Source organism: Fringilla coelebs (assembly GCF_963513975.1).
Source record: "Fringilla coelebs genome assembly, chromosome: 8".
Taxonomy (NCBI): domain Eukaryota; kingdom Metazoa; phylum Chordata; class Aves; order Passeriformes; family Fringillidae; genus Fringilla; species Fringilla coelebs.
The window spans coordinates 10,150,805-10,168,509 of record NC_140066.1 but is presented as its reverse complement, the minus strand read 5'-3'; the positions used below and the strand labels follow the sequence as shown (position 1 = coordinate 10,168,509).

The window sequence follows — 17,705 nt, the reverse complement described above, 5'->3', positions numbered from 1 at the left end:
TCTTCATAGTCTGTAACTACTGAACATGTAACAAGAAGAATTCTCAGTAAATGGCTATGTTGTTTACACTACCTTTTTGACTACTAGGTGAAGAAATAAGCAAACAGGTGGTCAAGTCAGAAGGCTTAGATTTGGGTCACTTAATACTCACCCAGCTATAAAATACCACAGGATTACTTAAAACCTCTGTCCTTCAAAGCAGTTGCTAGGCTTAAAATGCCCAGTTGGAAATTGTTCTAAGGTGTGGTGAAAACAGAGATGACCACAGGTTTTAGCACTCACAGAACATAATCAGTTATGGTCAGATCACTTAAGAGAACTTTGGTCAGCCTCCGGAAGTAGTTTGCTCTCTCAAAATCCAAAATTATATTCTTCAAAGAGCCTCTCCATCCTGAATGCAACACTTACATGCATGTGTTGTTAATAGCATCATCCGGACAATGTCCTGAGCAGTAGCACTTAAGAAAAGGTAAAGTGTCCTCTGGAGCAAGTGTTACTCCATTTGCTTGTTTCTTTTGGTCAGAATTTGTCTTCATTCCTGTACCATGAAGCATGCTGTCAGGCTTTTGACCTGGACACAAAAAATACAACAAAAAAAGTTAGCATCTCTCTGACAACTGCTCAAGAGTTTTAGAGGCAAAACATGACAACAATAATTACAACTCAAGTATACAAGGCAATCTCCTCCCCCCAGATTATAGTAGAAATCTGAGTTAATAATTTTATTCTAGAAATACCCTGCTGACATATTTTGTACCTTAACAGCAGATCTTCCAACCATATAAAATCAATATAAACTGAAAGATATTTTCTCTTTTCGAGGTAGGGCAGGAAAGCAGCGGAGTAACTGGTTAGAATTTTCTGAAAAGTTTCTCTCATTCATGTGTTCAGAAAACCAAAATGCTGACGGCTTGATAACCACAACAAGAATAATTTTATGCTTGACTGAACATACTTAATATGCAATTTTCTAATTTTCTGAAGTAATTTTTTATAGATTCACAGTCTCATGGAAGAGCAGTAATAACTCCAAAATCTCTTGGTTTTTTTGATCTTGGTATGCATTAGTACTTCAAAACACAGCTAAAGTAAATCTTGTTTGCAAATTAAATTTCAGTAAATTACATGAACATCCATCCAAACGAGCTTTCACAGAATAGAAACAGGGCTGCATCATGTTCCAAGTACCCCTCAGTTTCTCAACAGTAGCAGAGTTAAACATCATTCTTTCTTGATCATATTATTAAAGTGCTTTTGTGCATCTAGGCATTCAGAAGAAAACATCCATTTTCTTCTTAGTGAAGAACATCCAGAACAAAAATTATGAACATTGTCTGCCTCATTTGGAATATGCTATGTGATTATATATCAGATGAGAACATCTTTACCCATCTCCTTCAGCTTTATCATACACAATTTTAATCTCTTTCTGTCCACCACCTTGGCTCTAAATCCTCAAGGTATGAATCAAACACAGATAGAAGAGCTGTGAACAAACTATCACTTGCACTGACACAGATTACAGCAAGGCTCTGTGTGAGGCTCAGTGTCGACAAGATAAGCCAGCAGCCAGTCAGGACCAGCAGAAGCTTTTACAGATTCAGTTATACGTAAAAAAATAGAGGTCACAATAAAAGTTTCAGTTTTTCTAAGGAAAAGAAACCTGACCGGGAAACTCAGAGTGTCTTCAAACAGATTCTTGGGCTCCCTGTCAAACCTAGCAAACATGAGCTGTAGAGTGATGAGAATATTAGTGTCCTGCTGTATCTTGCTTGAAATTGTCCAGAAAAACTTCATTAAAACCTCTTGCAGACAGAGCCCTCTGCATCACTCCACTGTAACATCCACTGTGTCATTCAGACAAGAGCCAATTAAATACTTGTGAAATTTGATCCTACTGTACTGAAAACAGCAGACTTGCAGATTTCCTTATCTGGTTAATAAAGCACATCTAGTGCACTGTCCAATGCAGCAAAGTAATGCAACTGTGCTTCTTCTGGATACAAGTAAGAGAATATCCTGAGAAATACACCATTTACCTGAACACTGAAATCATAGAGCAGTGCTTTATTTAATATGTAGTCTTCAAAGAGTATTTCAGTAATGCCCAAGTAAAATAGTCCTGATCTGTACAGACTGTTCACAAGAAACAAGATCCAGAATAGAACAGATCCAGCTAGAATAACGGTAGGTTATATGTATTTCTGATTTAACCAAGAAGAATCCTGCACAATTGAAACAGCTCTTCCATCCAGCCCCCTCTCTTTCTACATATTTCTTCCCAGCATAAACTGAAAGGTAATTTTAATACTTTGTTAGAGACATTACAAAACATTCTGTATTCACATTTAAGAGATCCTTACCTGCTCAGAGAACAGGTAATTCTACTTAATATTTAAAGCAAAAGCCACTGCATATGTACAAATATTGTCTTTCTAATTTTGTTGAATGAATACAGTATCTTTCACAATTGATGTTATAAATCCCTCTTATCTTCAGGAACATTCCACATGTTAAAAGTCTTTCTGGTACTTTATGATCAGTGTCTTACAGTCACTCATCCATTTTCCAACCCTGATCACTGAGTGCAATTTTTTTTCAGTTTATTAGACGAGAAATCCAAGAAACCCTTAAATCATGGCTTCTCCTAGCTCAGAACAGAAAGAACAACATTTTTGTGCATATCTGGCATCTTTTAAAGCAGTATAATTCTCTGTAAACTAATACTGAAGCATGACTACAGGTATACCAACCTTTTATACTAAAAGTTACATGAAATACATTTTCCCTCTTCATTTATTAAGATGAATTGCATTACAAGATTTATGAAAAGCACATGCCATATAAAATCCAAAGCAGATAACTGTGTTCTCAAAGAAACAGCATCATTCTCTTTTGTTCAGCTTCTATAGGCAAAGATTTTTATTCAAAGCAAGAAGAGACTACAATTTCATTATTTTTGTAATGTAAAACTCCATAGTAGCCTGCTTTCATCTTACAGGTAATACCTGAACTGCACAAAGAATGGGGGGAAGGAATCACTTCACCCTTGCATTTTTACTTCCTAAGACTGTAAGCAGTCTTAGACAGGAGTTTGAGTACCCAGGAAAGAGAATAGGAAAATTTTGAGGAAGTTTGGGATTACTACACAAAATAGTTTTAAATTGCTTCCACCTAGGATACCTAACTGTATCCTTTACTGCAGTACTGCAATTCATCCTCAGCCCTTCAAGACTCATTGGTGTCCATCTGAAAGCTGCTGGGTATGGGAATGGGAGTGAAGCATGGAAATACTTGGCTTCCATCTACCTTGGATGTTAAGAGGGCAAATGAAGGCCCTGAACTCACAGGATGCTTCATTGCTGTTCTTCCTGGCTAATAAATACTGAGTAAATGAACAAGAGAGAACTAAGGATAAGCCTAAAGAACATTTTGCTCCAAGATTTATGTCCCCACCCCCAGAGCTCCAGCTCACAGACATTCACACTGCTACATCTTCCCTGTGGGAACAGGACAAGCAAAGGGAGGATCATGTTTTAGGATCTTGTGACACTACACTACTTGATGATGTAATTAATCTCTTCTTTTCCATGACACTTGCAGTTGTCACTCTGCAGTACAGCTAAGAAACATACATACACAAATCTCACATAACCTTCAAAGGTGTAAGTGCAGTGTATCGTGCACTGAAATGCAGCACTCAGAGACTTCAGGCGCAGCAAAGCTTCCTTTGCACTATTTCTTAACCTCTACCTGCAAACTGCACAGAGCTGGTGGGGCAAAATAATACACATGAGCAACAAATGAGCTATCACACACTGGTGAGCTTGTTCAAGATCCTGGATCACTTCCAGCCTGTTTATCCAGCCTTGAGAACAACAGTATCATAGACTTCTAAACATACAAACTGCTCTGTAATGTGCATTTTACTGCATTACAAAGTTACAACATTCAACAAAATATCAGAGTAAGGGTGGAACATTCTCCTAACTTCACTGCAGTGTAAGACACTGATGAGAAAAAAGCTGATGGGACTTCAAGTTTTGATTTTGTCTTCTGCTTTGCCCCATCATACACCGCATGCATTGTAGATTTCTACAAGTGTGACCAACTGTTACAGATAGGACAACACCTAAATGGTTTTCTGTTTAAAATTAAACTTTATTTTAATAAAGTAAATAAAAATTTCAAAAGCTAATAACAAATTGTTAAAACAAAACAACGCCTGACAATGTATCATATCCAGCCTTTGATCAAAAATATAAATTATTCAAAGCACTACTTCTTCCAGTACAGAAGACAACTTAGGACTATAAAATGTATTTCAAAGAAGCACAGGATATTAAAAATCTCACTAGGTTAGAAATCTAAGTCAACTTGAAAGCATGCTTCACATATGAATATTAACATGGATAAATCTTAAAAATGTTCTGTGCGTGACACTGCAGTGTTACTAATCACCAAAACCCAAGTTAACCTGCTTGCAACTCAATGCCAGGATACAGATATAATTTCATTAAGTCTTCTGATCTAAGAAAAGATTTGTGACCCATAAAAAACCAGCTCTATGAAATGCAGAGACAGCAGTAAGTGCAAGAAGACAAATACAAAAGCCAAATTATGCCTACTATTTCTTACTTAATTGTATCCTCTCTTTCTCCACAGAAGAAGGTCCCATACGGCCTATAGCAGTCAAGTTGTATGATAGCTTTCTGAGTTCATAATATAGGTGTTGCCTATAAAAACATTTCTATTCCAGATACATTATCCATTAAAGGGATTTGTCCTAGCAGAAATACAGTGCTAGAGGCATTTCTTTCTAGCTACTCTGATCCACACTTGTAAACTCTAAGAAATTCAATATATAAGAAGAATCTCAGCCAGAAGAGCCCCTTCACCTGCCTCCCTGCTGGTGCTGATGCCACTGGGCTCTTTACATCAAAGATGAAAGTTGTACCAGAGCTCTTATGTTAGACATGCCTTCCTTATGAAGAAGGCATACCTTGACATTTTTATGTGGTAGTTCTAAATTACTTTTCCTTGCTTTAGGATGCAGATACGGCAACAATGCAGATCCCCCACTCCAGTAAGCACATTTTACCTTTCTGCCTATCACAAACTTTCATACTGATTTAACATGTTCTGTTAAACCTCAGTACAGCTGACACAGCTTGAATATCATAGAAGCACTTGCTCTTCAAAGACAAAATATTTTTTTTAAAAATCAGAAAAATTGTATGACTGCAAAAAAGTATCTTAAATGCTTCTCCAAGCTCTGTGTTTGGCATTGTAACCATAATTCTCCCCATAGTGCTTTCTTATATATCAAGGCTGTGATCTCCAAAGACCAGGCATGTTAGAGGTAGCTCCATCTAGCAGAACTGGTTCCTAAAAATCACAGCATGTTCCCAGACTACTGGTTTAATACCTCTCTCCTGTCCTTCCAGCTCTCCCAGGAGTTACATCACTGCTCAACATAGACAGGCAGCCCCTGCCTCCTCTGGTTCCCAACCTTTCATCCTCAGCCTCTGCTCCCACTTCCCATCCCCAAAAGTCACTTCTGAAGACTGCTCTATTCTTATGCACTCAATATAAAAGCCAGAGACTTGAAAATTTTGTGCATTTTGCTTAAAAAGTACACTGCATTCTAATATAAATTAAAAGGGCTTTTAAAGAATAAAGTAACTTAAAACTAAGTGCAAATTTTAATAAAGAAATAGATCAACTATAAATAATCCCTTGGAATAATTTTAGTCAGACAGATTTATAAGAACATGGTTCCTGCCCATGTTTTAAAGACAGATACAGCCATTAATTGGGGAAACCACCAATAAACAGAACTAGTGTTTTCAAATAATGAATCAGCTACTGACAACTGTACGTTCCTTCTAAAGATTTTAGAATTTTGTTTCAGATGAGTTTATACATTCAAATTCAGTTAACTACTTCATCTGAAATTGAGAAAGTGCATAAAGTTTTTAAAATGTATATTAATATATACCTTATCTATATCAAGTATTTGAATAAAAGTAATCAGAGCAGTGAACTAAAATCAACAGGTTTTTTTTCAGTTCATTAACAGCGGCAACTTTAAATCCATTTTAATATTTAATATTAACATTAATTATTTTTAAATTTGACTTTTAATGTATCTTTATGAATATCAAGTGGTATTAATACATTTTTAGTCAACTAATTTACAAGGATTAAAATACTGGTCTACTGTGGTGTCTCTGAAGAATACATAAATATGTGATGAACCACATGGGAAGTAAACTGCCAGCAATGAAGAACCAAATTTATGAGAACATGTTTAAGTAGATGTTAAGCACTTTATTACTGCTACATATATTGATCAGACATGCTCATCAATGCACTATAACAACAAAGAAATACTCTACTTGGAAGTAAAAGTAGTTCTCTGCATGAAAACCCTGCACCACTGGGAAGACAGAACCTGTTCAGTGCAGCCACAAGTGTGGCTGAAGCCCAAGACCTCTTGCCTTAGATCAGAAAAAGGAGGTGGATGAAGATGCAGAGCTAGTCACAGACTTAAAGCTACTGCAAAGGTCTTCCACAGAAAGAAAAGAAATACAACATGTTTTAATTGAAGAGGTTGCTATTAAATCTGGCCATCTGCAACCCAGGCTTATTTCTGACTATTTCTCAAAGTAAGTGAGGAAGTGCCAAAGCTATAGAGATATAACCCAAAGGGCAACCACTGGGTCTCTCTGCTGCACAGTACCAACCTGAGAAACTGCAGCTATTCATCAATAATGCCATGGAACTGCCTCTGGTTTCTGTTGTTACTGTAAGAATATTTTCACAGTAATCAACACATGCAGCCACTTGCTTTTTCAAGTTACCTGTTAAGGAATCTGGTATGTATATATACATGCAACTATACAGACACATTTGCTTTTATCATTCTCTCAGGTCTTGGTAAGCTCTGAAATTCCTAACATTCTGAAGAAGCCTCCAAAAAAATCCCAAGAGGGCAAACCATTCACCTGGATGCCAGACACTGAAAGTACACACACTGGTTTCTACTTAATCTGCCTTTTCTTCCTCTTTCTGTAAATCACACAAATTCTCTTCAATTCTTCCTAATGAATCTTTTTCACCTCTGTTGATTGCTTTATGATGCATTTTTCCAACAGCCTGCATATATTTTCCTTGTTGAAACTACTTATTCAACAGTTTAAACTTTTCACTTTAGATTGTCTCTTTCCTACAAAAATTTCAAATGCTTTATGACTATGATCCTAATTCTTTCCTCCCCCATGAATCTAGGGAAAAGCAGAGAGACTTGACTGGTTTTTTCCTCACCACCCCTGGAAACCAACCATGTTTTGAAGAAAAGCCCTTAGGCAACTTGCAAAGAACTAACAACATTTCAATAAGCTCAATTTTTCCATGGCTTTCAGAATTCCCTCAGTATTGATTTGAAAGTCAGGGAAATTTCTAAGATAAGGAAATTTATTCTTTTGAAGCTGAAAAATAATTTTCAGTCTTTAAACTTAATTTATCTATATTACTTACTGTAAGTTATTTATTGAACTGTTATTAATCACTGTGATCATGGAAGGAGTTAATGTAATTTAATTTTAGGCCACTAGAAGATTTGTATATTTGTATTATTATTTCTATTTGAATCTAGAGAGGGAAAAAACCTCTTCAGTTGCTATTGCTTATTAATAAAATACTAAATATTGGCTAATGCAGCCATGACTTCAGCAAAAAGAACAAAGCATATTACTCCCAGCCTCCTCAAGGGAACCAGAGAAGAAGCTGGTGTCTTCCACCAGAAGAAGCAAGACTGCCTGAATACAAATAGAAGAAGCTCAACAACAAAACATTATGTCTGAGTATTTTAGATCAGAAGAGACCTCTGGAAGTTACCTGGTCACCTGGTCAAATTAGGACCAACTTCTACATCAGACCAGGCTGTTCAGTCATTGCAGTAACGTTCTGACTACCTCTAAGGATGAACATTGTACTACCTGCCCAGGCAGCCCGCTGTAATACTTAACCACATTCAGTCAAAATTTCTTTCCTAATTTCTCAATGAAATTTTCTTCAGTTTATTCCCATAACCTAAATCTAAGCACCTTACAGCTACCTGCAAATATTTGTAAATCTACTACAGACTTCAAGTATACCCCAAACTAGGCTATTCCTGTCCAAACAGATGTATCAAGCTCAGGCTTTGAAGAGACAGCTCTGCCATATCCTTTAATATAATATTGCAGATTCACACCAGAAACAAAACAAGAAGATCAGCATTTGGGTACTTACCAGGCTTCCACCTCTCCCCATTTTAATGGGTTCATTAAATTGTTATTCTTGTAAGTAAATATCTCACAGAGTATCTCAAAATCAAGCACTAAGCAGTAATTGATCTAAGTATGGAATGAGAATATAAACACTTTTATACTCAAGTATTTAAATGTCAGTAGCAAATTTGTTTTCTCTATTTTCTGAAAATATCTGGAAAGCTCTGTGTACTTAAAGAGAGGAGGAGTCAGAGCTGGGAGAACAAACACTCTTACACAGAGAACCAAGCATGTATATTTTCAATTCAACCCAATTTGACAGAGGAGTTAAAATTCTAATGATAACTGGATTTCCAGAAGGTTTTGATAATTGGTGTACGGAAAGACAACAGACATCCAAATGAGCATCTTCACTAACTGAAAATGAGGGTATCTGTGAATAGTCCATAGCCTCACCTTGGCCCATCAAGCAGGCACAACATGGCCCATCAAGCAGGCACAACAAGTTAACTTAGATTAGTTATGGCACACTACCTCTAGGCTGCTGGGAGCATCAAAAGGCATGGGGAACTGCACACTGCAAGTTCTTCAGTGGGTCAAGTTAAAGGGAATCAAAGATTCACACACAGAGCGAACTGAAATTCAGAAAGTCAAACCTTCACTTTTGCTGCTCATCCATCTTGCTCTGTCATATACTAGGCATTTTTGGTATTGTTTCTATTTAAGTATTTGCTAAAATAGACCTAATCTATACTACAATGAATGACCACTAGAATGTCCTTCTTTTTAGGGAAGCATCCACATGGCACACCAGGCCAGTAAAGTCACCTGCCTGCAAAATAAACTCCAAAATAAAAAAAATCCTACTTCAATCACTGGAAAACGCACAACTCTGCTGCAAATCAGAAAGATAAGCTTATTTCAACTAGTTTATATTTACCTTGAACATGGAGAATGATAAGCAGATAGGCTCCAAGCAATTGCTCATGAACTCTCAATCGAGTCATTGTTCACTTTTAATCCTTCCTGTGCAGGGCGACCGGCCCTTCTGCTTGACAAATGCTAAGCTCAGGCTGTTCAGTAAAGCCTAATACAGCATTCAGTGCTTGACTGCAAGGATGCTTCTGTGGCTTTTCCACCTTTGTTTCCTGGAAAATACAATAAAAGAAAATGTTTAAAAACTTTATGTATTTCTAAAACAAGAACAAAATGTTTAAAAATTTCCTGTATTTGCAAAACAAGAAAAAACCCTCAAGATGGTCATCGTGCTGAGCATAACCAATGAACCCAACAAAAAACCCCCATGTGTTTATTAACATTAGTGTCTGAAAAAATTACCTATGTTTACTATCTAACGGAATAGCAGGGTTCTTCTGAAATATAAACTTTTGGTAACAACCCACAGGGATGTTTTCATATTCCTATTAAAAATATTAGATATGTCAACTCACTGGTCACAGATGTATAATTTTAGACTTGCATATAGCTGTTAGAGGTAGTATTCAACAGATTTAACATGTAAATCTGTTTGAAAACTATTTTCTTTACAGAAATGAGACCTTCTTTAAATGATTTTCCATGAAAATTAAATGTAAGTGGTGACTTCCCGTAATACTGGGGGGGAAGCAGTAACACCATGTTAGGCCACCTGTTGAAAACTGCTGGTAGAGAAGCTTTATTGCAAATAAACCTCAGCCTCTCTGCTGGATGAAAACCAAATTTGCATTAAATTTAACAGTTAGTTTGTTTACCTAATATACTTATCTTGTAAATTTTTTCTCCTAGAAGAATACTGCAGAAAAAAGACAACACTAACTGCAATTCAAAATCATTACATCCTGGATTCCCAAGCTGTGTGAAAATTACACCACTGCATGTACACACCATTTGCTCCATAAATAAAACATAAAATAAAACATCTACTCATGCAGTGGGTGCACATACAGCTAAGACAGCTAAACTGAGTAAGAAGTCGCTTTTTCAGACTGCAGTAGTTGCGGTCACATTCCGCGTACAAACTTTTCAGTGGTGATGCATGAGGGGAACGTAATTGGGCCTCAAAGGACTAAAAACCAGCTTGAACACCTCAATAGTTCCTTGCAACAAAAGCGAAGCTGCACAAAGATGAACAGAGCCCTGATTTTGCCTCTCCTCTGCCTCGTTTCAGTGGGGTTGACCCCCCTGACCCCTGTCAGCCTGGCGCTGCTCATTAATGCCAGGACGGGCGTTCGCTCTGGGATGGGCAGCAATTACTGTTGGTGGCCGCTTCCAGCATCAATAACTCAATCTGTGTGTCGGCGAGACCCAAGAACTTTTCATTTTAATGAGTCTTCGGAGGCATTTAACATGGAGGCAAATTAGCGGCTGAGCCAGGAGGTGTCCGTCACTTCCAATTTCAGCGGGCACGGCGCCGCCCCGACCCCTGGCCTACTTTTCACACGTCTCTGACTTCTCCCTAATGCAGCCACAAAGAGGGAGCCAGGCACCCCGAGCACTATGGCAGCCACGGCCCTGGGCAGGATTATTGCCAGGCTGCGGTGGGACGGACTCGGAATCACGCACCGTGCAAACGACTGGAGCACCAGGAACTTCAAAGTAAACTTCCTGGCCAGGCAGAGGAAAAAGCAATGTGACAGCAAAAATATTCACTCTTTAGTGTTCCCTATGCCACAATACCAACTCTGACAGTTGATAAGGAACATCTCCTTCTAGCTATAAAACATCGGGCCAGCAACATAAGTGCATAAGTATTAATACTTTATTCTGTGTTGCAGTGGCAATGAACTTCCAATCCTCAATAAAACATGTGGAATTTGAAAATTGCCAACAGGTTTATGCAGCAATAACAACAAAGGCTTTATTTACGGTATTCTATCAAGCGAAACCGAATAAATCTTAGTAATAATCTGTTTAAAGTATTTTTAAAAATCATTTCTGTTTTGTCCAATTTCAGAAGGAACATATATTTGCACTGTTGTACATAGCAAGAGTAGGAATGTTTAAAACTTGGCAATCTTGCCCCCCAGATCACCAGAGGGCACGCTGGCACAGGAACACGTATTTGCCCCTGTACCATACAGCATGTTACAAAAAACAAAAAAACAAAAAAACAAAAAAACCACAACAACAAAACAAACAAAAAAACAAACACCCAAAAAAACCACCCAAAAAAACCCCCCCAAAAAAACCCTAAGAAAAAATTGAAGAAATTAACCACTTTAATGCAACTCACTCCAATTTCATGGTGATTTTTGTTCAGTGACACACTCTAAGGTAGCTGCCAGAAATGTTGTCCAAGCCTAATCAAAAAATAATGTTCTCCACCAGTTTCTGTACCTCAATCTTCCTTCCAGTAATATTTCCTTTTTCACACACACACATATATATAAAAAATATATAATATTGTCTATAAAACCATGCAATAAAAATCAAAGAGAACAAATTCTAATTCCCCTTTTTAAAACAGAAAATACCCTTTCAAACTGCTGTTAAAGAGGAAAACTAGCAGCCCTGGCTAAGGCACAAAACTGAAGGACCAAGAGGAATTTCTCAAAAATCTGCCTGATATAACAGTTTAGAATGGCACAACTAAATAACCCCTTCAAAAATATTAAAGCAGCAATTAACATTTGGAATGCTACTCTGCCAACAGAATGATGCTGAAGAGATTCAAACCCATAAGCCAATCAGTTGATTTTGAAGTTCTCCATCTCTTTTCTACTGTAGCCACAAAGAAGTGTTCAACTATAATCCACTAAAAAGTAATTTATTCATCAATGGCAACACCTGATTTTTATTATCCTTCTTAGTAACAGTTTCTTGAAGAAAATGCTTTTATTTTTAAAACTGTGGCTTTTTTTCTGAACTGGAACTCAGCATTGAATTCACAGCACTACCACAGCAGTCCAGTCCTATGTTCTGTATGACTCCAAATATATGAGGCTGAAGTGTGCAAGATCTCTCATATGGCCCAAACCAACTCTGAAAGCATGGAGTTCAGTGGTAACTGTTCTTTAGATGTGGCTATGTAATATTTTTAACAGCATGATCCCCAAACCAAGTGAGCTGTGCTGTTCCAAATTTCAATAAAGAATGATAGTGGTGAATGTAACAACAAAGATAGTATTGTAAAAGGGGAACACATGAATACATGTCAATCTTAAGACTTCACAAGAATTAGAACATACAATCCACTTCAACAGACAAGATATTTCAAACCATTTGCAGCAGTACATGTAACACCAAGTTAATGTATTCAAACACAACAAAACTAAAACTTACTAAATGGTTCTCTGATGTGTAACTGGGGCAAGAAGCAACTTAGGTAACTGTAAGCATATTACCTCAGTCACAGAGATTGTTTTGAACAGGACTTTGAGATGAACAGAATGCCAGAGATAAACTGAACTGTCAGTCTAAGTCAGTGTGCAACAACAGCTTCCCTGGAAGATTATGAAAAAACCTGATATGGTGCCACAAATAAAATTACTCATTTGGATGAAGAAAAGAGGGATTATAAGAACAGTAAAGAATTCACTACAGGGCAGACAAGTAGTTTCAAGAACAGAGATTAGTAGCCTAGTTCAAATGGCATCTGAGGACTTTGATTCTTGATTCAGCTTGACTGAAGAATACTCACCCTCTTCCTTTATGAAGTAGGCACAGAAAACAAAAACTTTTAAAAAATTGCTGACAAACAAATTCTCAGTTCAGCTGAGTGCTGTCTTTATGCAGGAAGATTTGGATCACGTGAAGAACTAAAGTAACAAATGGAATGAAGTACAACAGCATGAAATTGGAAAAGTCATGCATATTGCATGCATGCCTATTGGGAATTTCTGCTTCACACAGACTAGAAGCTCACACATAAGAGATAACTATGTCCAAGGACACCAACTGATTATAGAACATCAGACACATCCATGTGATGTGGCTGGGAGAAAGATACAAACAGAACTCTAGTATTTCCTAGGAAAATTTCCCAGGGAAAACACCAAGACATGAATAGCACAAAGATAATATGACTGATAAATTCAACATCCATCTCGAAGGATACTACCTCAAGGAAAGAAAGACATTTGGAGATGAAAAGAAAATAATACAATTAAGAGAGTTAAAATTGATGGGTCAATAACTACGCTTTGACAACATAACAGGAATAAACACAATGAAAGACAGACAGCTATTCAATCTGAAGAAAATTACTGGTTCAACGACAAACTATGGATTAGCCATTAAAATTAATTTGGATCAGAAATTAGAAGACAATTCCTAACCACTGGTTAGAAGGTTGTAGGGCAGATTTTCAGACTAAATAGAGTCCAAAAACTTAAATCAGTCTAGTTTTCAAAGGCCACCATCTCATGTAGCTACAGGTGTCAGGACAGGAATAAACTGATCTGGGACTACATTTCATTATTCTTAATACAAAAAGAGCTATAGTTAGCTTCAGCTTATCCAAAGTCAAACAGTCAAATTCAATCAAGCCCATAACAAGAAGAAAGTTGCAGATTGTTTACTGCGTAATTCTGTCAAATACTTGTACAAAACCCACTTTTTAAATGTGTTTTTATTATTCTATTGCAAGGCATGCTTACACAAATTGTTGAAAAGTATCACAATGAAACACTTGAACTACCTATGCTTGAGTGCTGTCAAATATGTTAAATTAAACAAGCAAGGTAAATCCAGCCCCAAAATCTGTTAAGAAATCCTACAGCTGATGAAGAAGACTGCTGGTTATTGCAAGCCTGATGGCTACATGGCTATCAACAAAAATAACTTCATGTAAGGCCCTATTTAGGCACTAATCTGTTCAGGCTCACAGAAATAATTCCCCTGAACTGTGGCTTGTGTAAGAATTATTTAAAACTATTATTGACTGCATAAATTTAAAAGCCAAGAGACAGTGTAAATTATTCAAGTCCTTTCTCCTTCCAGAAACTGAAGTGAAATCTGAAATGCTAAATGAAGCACCACTGTGTGTATTATATATGTCTCAAAACTATGAAAAAAGAAATCTTAGTTCTCTTTGTAGTACATATAGAACCATATGTTTAGAATACATGCACCGCAACACATTTGCTCATTCAAAAAACACAAGACCCTAACAACAGGATTTTTGCAGCAGGGGAGCTCAGAGTCTTGGAAAAGAACTTCTTATTTCTAATCAGTGGGAAAACCACCAAAATCCACCTTGGACAGTCAAACAGATATCTCCTGAAACAAAGACTTCTTGCTGCTGGTAAATATCAAATGTGTACATCGCAACAGAATTTAGAAGGCAAAATACTAAATTATGATGTATCTGTCTGTTTCATAAACAAAGTTATTAACTGCGAACTGTGAAGAAATTAAAGCCGAGCTGCTTTCTACCATGCCCAGCAAAATTAGGTAATTGGGGACGCCACTCACTGCACTCCTGAATGCCCATCTTACTGTTACTCTGAACTTCCAATTAACTTACTGCTGCAAAGTTTCTTCCATTAAATTAACTGCAATGACACTCAGCAAAATTGTTTTCCCACTGCAATCAGGTATTCAGACATATCCTAAAATGTTACAAACATGACACATTCTTTTATTTGAACATATTCAGAGAAAATTTCACTACACAATTTTTATTCACCTTGACGCATTTCCCTCTTTTCTCGACTCCTTCACTTTGGAAGTGATTAGCTGGCTTAGAGCTTCTGCCTTTAGGACAGTTAGCAAATGGACACCCATGCTCTTTCTACAATGACATCAACTTCTGCTATTCTACCCAGAAGCTATCCTTTTCATATGTTTTTATAATCTATTGATAATTTTTGCTAGTTCCTTACTGTCATACCAGTCAATGTGAACAAGGAGAAAAGTCTCCACATGTAATGCATTCCAACTCTAACTTTAGTAACTACAAATGGGGAATCATAACTTAAACCTTTTACATGTCATTCACAAGAAACATACTTTTGTTCACCAAACATAAGCAGCAAGTAAAAAAAAATCATCAAAACTGTTAGAAATTTTACATGTCACTAATAAAAATATTTTGGTCATACTACACTGCCTACAAGACTTAAACACATTTTGGTTCTGCGTTCACATAAATAATATACCTGGGCTGAGAAAAGGAAAAAGCTGGGCTTCAATCCTGAATATATGTTTGCTCACTTTTTTAGAAATGGACAAAGGACCCTAAAAAAAGTGCATCAGTGCCTTCAAAATTACAAATGCTTTCACGGAAAGAGCTTCTATTGTGCAACATGTCTTTTGGCACTATTAAGACTAATGAATGTTTTCACGACATTACAGTATTTTTTTTCATAATTTAAGGACAGTTATTCATTAATCGAAGTAAAAAAAGACCAAAAAACCCAAATGCAGAAACGGACAGGGTAAACATTTATTTTGATTAACCCCCATGATCTTGGCTTGCTTCTGCTACACCTATAACCTCTGCCCAACCTAGAAGAAGAAATTCACAACTTCTTTATGTCTCCAAAATGAAGGCGATTATGCAAATTAAGGAACTCAGGAAGGAGAGTTCTGCAGAAACCGGGTTTTTGTTTGGCGCTTAAAGAGCACATTTTTCATTCCATGATGCCTAAGGAAAACAGCGTGTATTTCTGGTCACTGACTTTAATCAATAAAAAAGCATGCTGGACAAACCGCTGCTTTTGCCGTAGGTCAGTGCCATCGGTGTGTCCCGGCAGAGGAGCGAGGGACCGGAACCAGGGCATTTCCCTGCCGTGCCCAGGCCGGCCCGCAGCTCCGACTCCCGGCGCGCTTCCCAGCCCGAGCGCTTCGCCCACAGGAGGGAGGTGTAAGCTCATTTCCCAGCAGGGGCACGTTGCTAAAGCCGGCCTCTCTCACGCACAACCTTTAGAAAATGCAGCTACTATTTAAAAGACACATCACTTGAATTTCAGTTTTTAGTACAAAGAAGAAAACAGCAGCAACAAAGCTGAGACAACTCAATACGGGGTTTGGGGGTGAGCTTTTTTTAACACGGAAAAAAGGCAAGACTATAAACTACTTCTCTCCCTCTTGCCCTCGCCTCTTCCAGCCCTAACTCTCGTTTTCTAGGTAGTAAGGTTTTTCCAAGTGTGCTGGCCCGCCGCCAGCTCCATAAAGCGAGCGGGAGGCGCTCCCCCCGCGGCCCCTCCCGGCAGCCCAAGGCGCCCGGCCTGACATGCTTTTCAAGGCGTGCTAGACTGCAGCGCAGACTTTCTGGCTCCACTTCCATTGTTTGCACGGCTGCTTTGCTCCTTATCCAGAGCCTGGATTAGCATAAGAATACTGTCTTCCCCCTCTGCAAGCCAGCTCCCCTCTAGAAGACCTCCATCCCTTAAGAATAAACATAGGGTTGGGTTTCTTTTTTGGGGGATTTCTCTTTAAATCCCTTTTTCCTATTCAGGACTTGTAGAAACCAATAAAATAAATAAAACGCTAAACAAGCGAGGCTGACAAGGCTCAGAAAGGCCCGATTGCATAGATTAGTAATTACCAAGGTCAAAAGAGTCAACACCTGATAATGCACGGAGCCCTCACTCCCCACACACACACTGTGGACATGAAAGTTATTAATGGATATGCTTTCCACAGGAAGCTGAAAATAAATAAATTTAGGAAGGGGTAACAGAAAGGAGGTTTAAATTGCCCTTCCTTTTAATTTACACCTGGAAGACGGAGTTTCAAATTACTGAGAACAGACAGGAAACATTACTTATGAAGACAACCCTCAGCCAAAAATACAAACAAGCCCCTCCAAACTGCAAGTGCTGATGCCATTACACAGGGGAATCTGCCTGCTTACACATCTGCAAACCTTTTCCCGCTGGTATGTGACAAAGGGACTATGGTGTCCCTTTTAGAGCAAGTGACATGTGATCTAGTATTAAAAAAGGCAGACAGAAGAGCATTTCACAAGAAGCGAACTGCTTGCCCTCACAACGCCTCAAACTGCCAACACGGACATATTTTTTTGTTCTGCTACTCAGAAGAAAACAGCTGTCCAAGTGAATTCATATGTGTTTCAAGAACAAGATAAAAACACATTTGTAAATACTGCTTCATAAGCGAGCAATGCAATTTTTAAATCATCAAATTCCACACTCCTCACTGCAATGGGTGAGAGATGAGCTTTCTTTGACAGTATTTGCTCAACACATACAAACAGCAGAGACAAGACTAGCAAGTTCAACATCATGAAGATTTGCTAATACAAAACGCCGCTTGGCAAGGTATACCTTAATCCTCACTTTCCCCACCTGCTTGCCATGCCCACGGAGGCACTGTACTCTGCTGAGAGGAGAAACTCCCAAACTCCCTGTCTAGCTATTCCCACAAATCACTGTAAACAACACACAGATATCCTCAAAGAAGCGGTCTCCATCAGATTTCCAAAGAGGCATTTTAATAGCTGGATGGGACAAATAAGTGAAA

General features: G+C 37.9%; 1 protein-coding gene across 2 annotated transcripts in view; it reads right to left on the bottom strand.

Moving 5' to 3' along the window:
- Window positions 1–17,705, bottom strand: part of BMPR1A (bone morphogenetic protein receptor type 1A) — a 74,291-nt gene that overhangs the window by 12,245 nt on the left and 44,341 nt on the right. For both annotated transcript variants that reach the window (XM_084210058.1, XM_084210059.1), the window contains 2 exons: window positions 9,217–9,424; window positions 409–571 (listed from right to left, as the gene is read on the bottom strand). In XM_084210058.1, coding sequence (XP_084066184.1) covers window positions 409–571; window positions 9,217–9,283 — 230 coding nt within the window. In that variant the 5' untranslated portion in view covers window positions 9,284–9,424. The remainder of the gene's footprint in view (window positions 1–408; window positions 572–9,216; window positions 9,425–17,705) is intronic.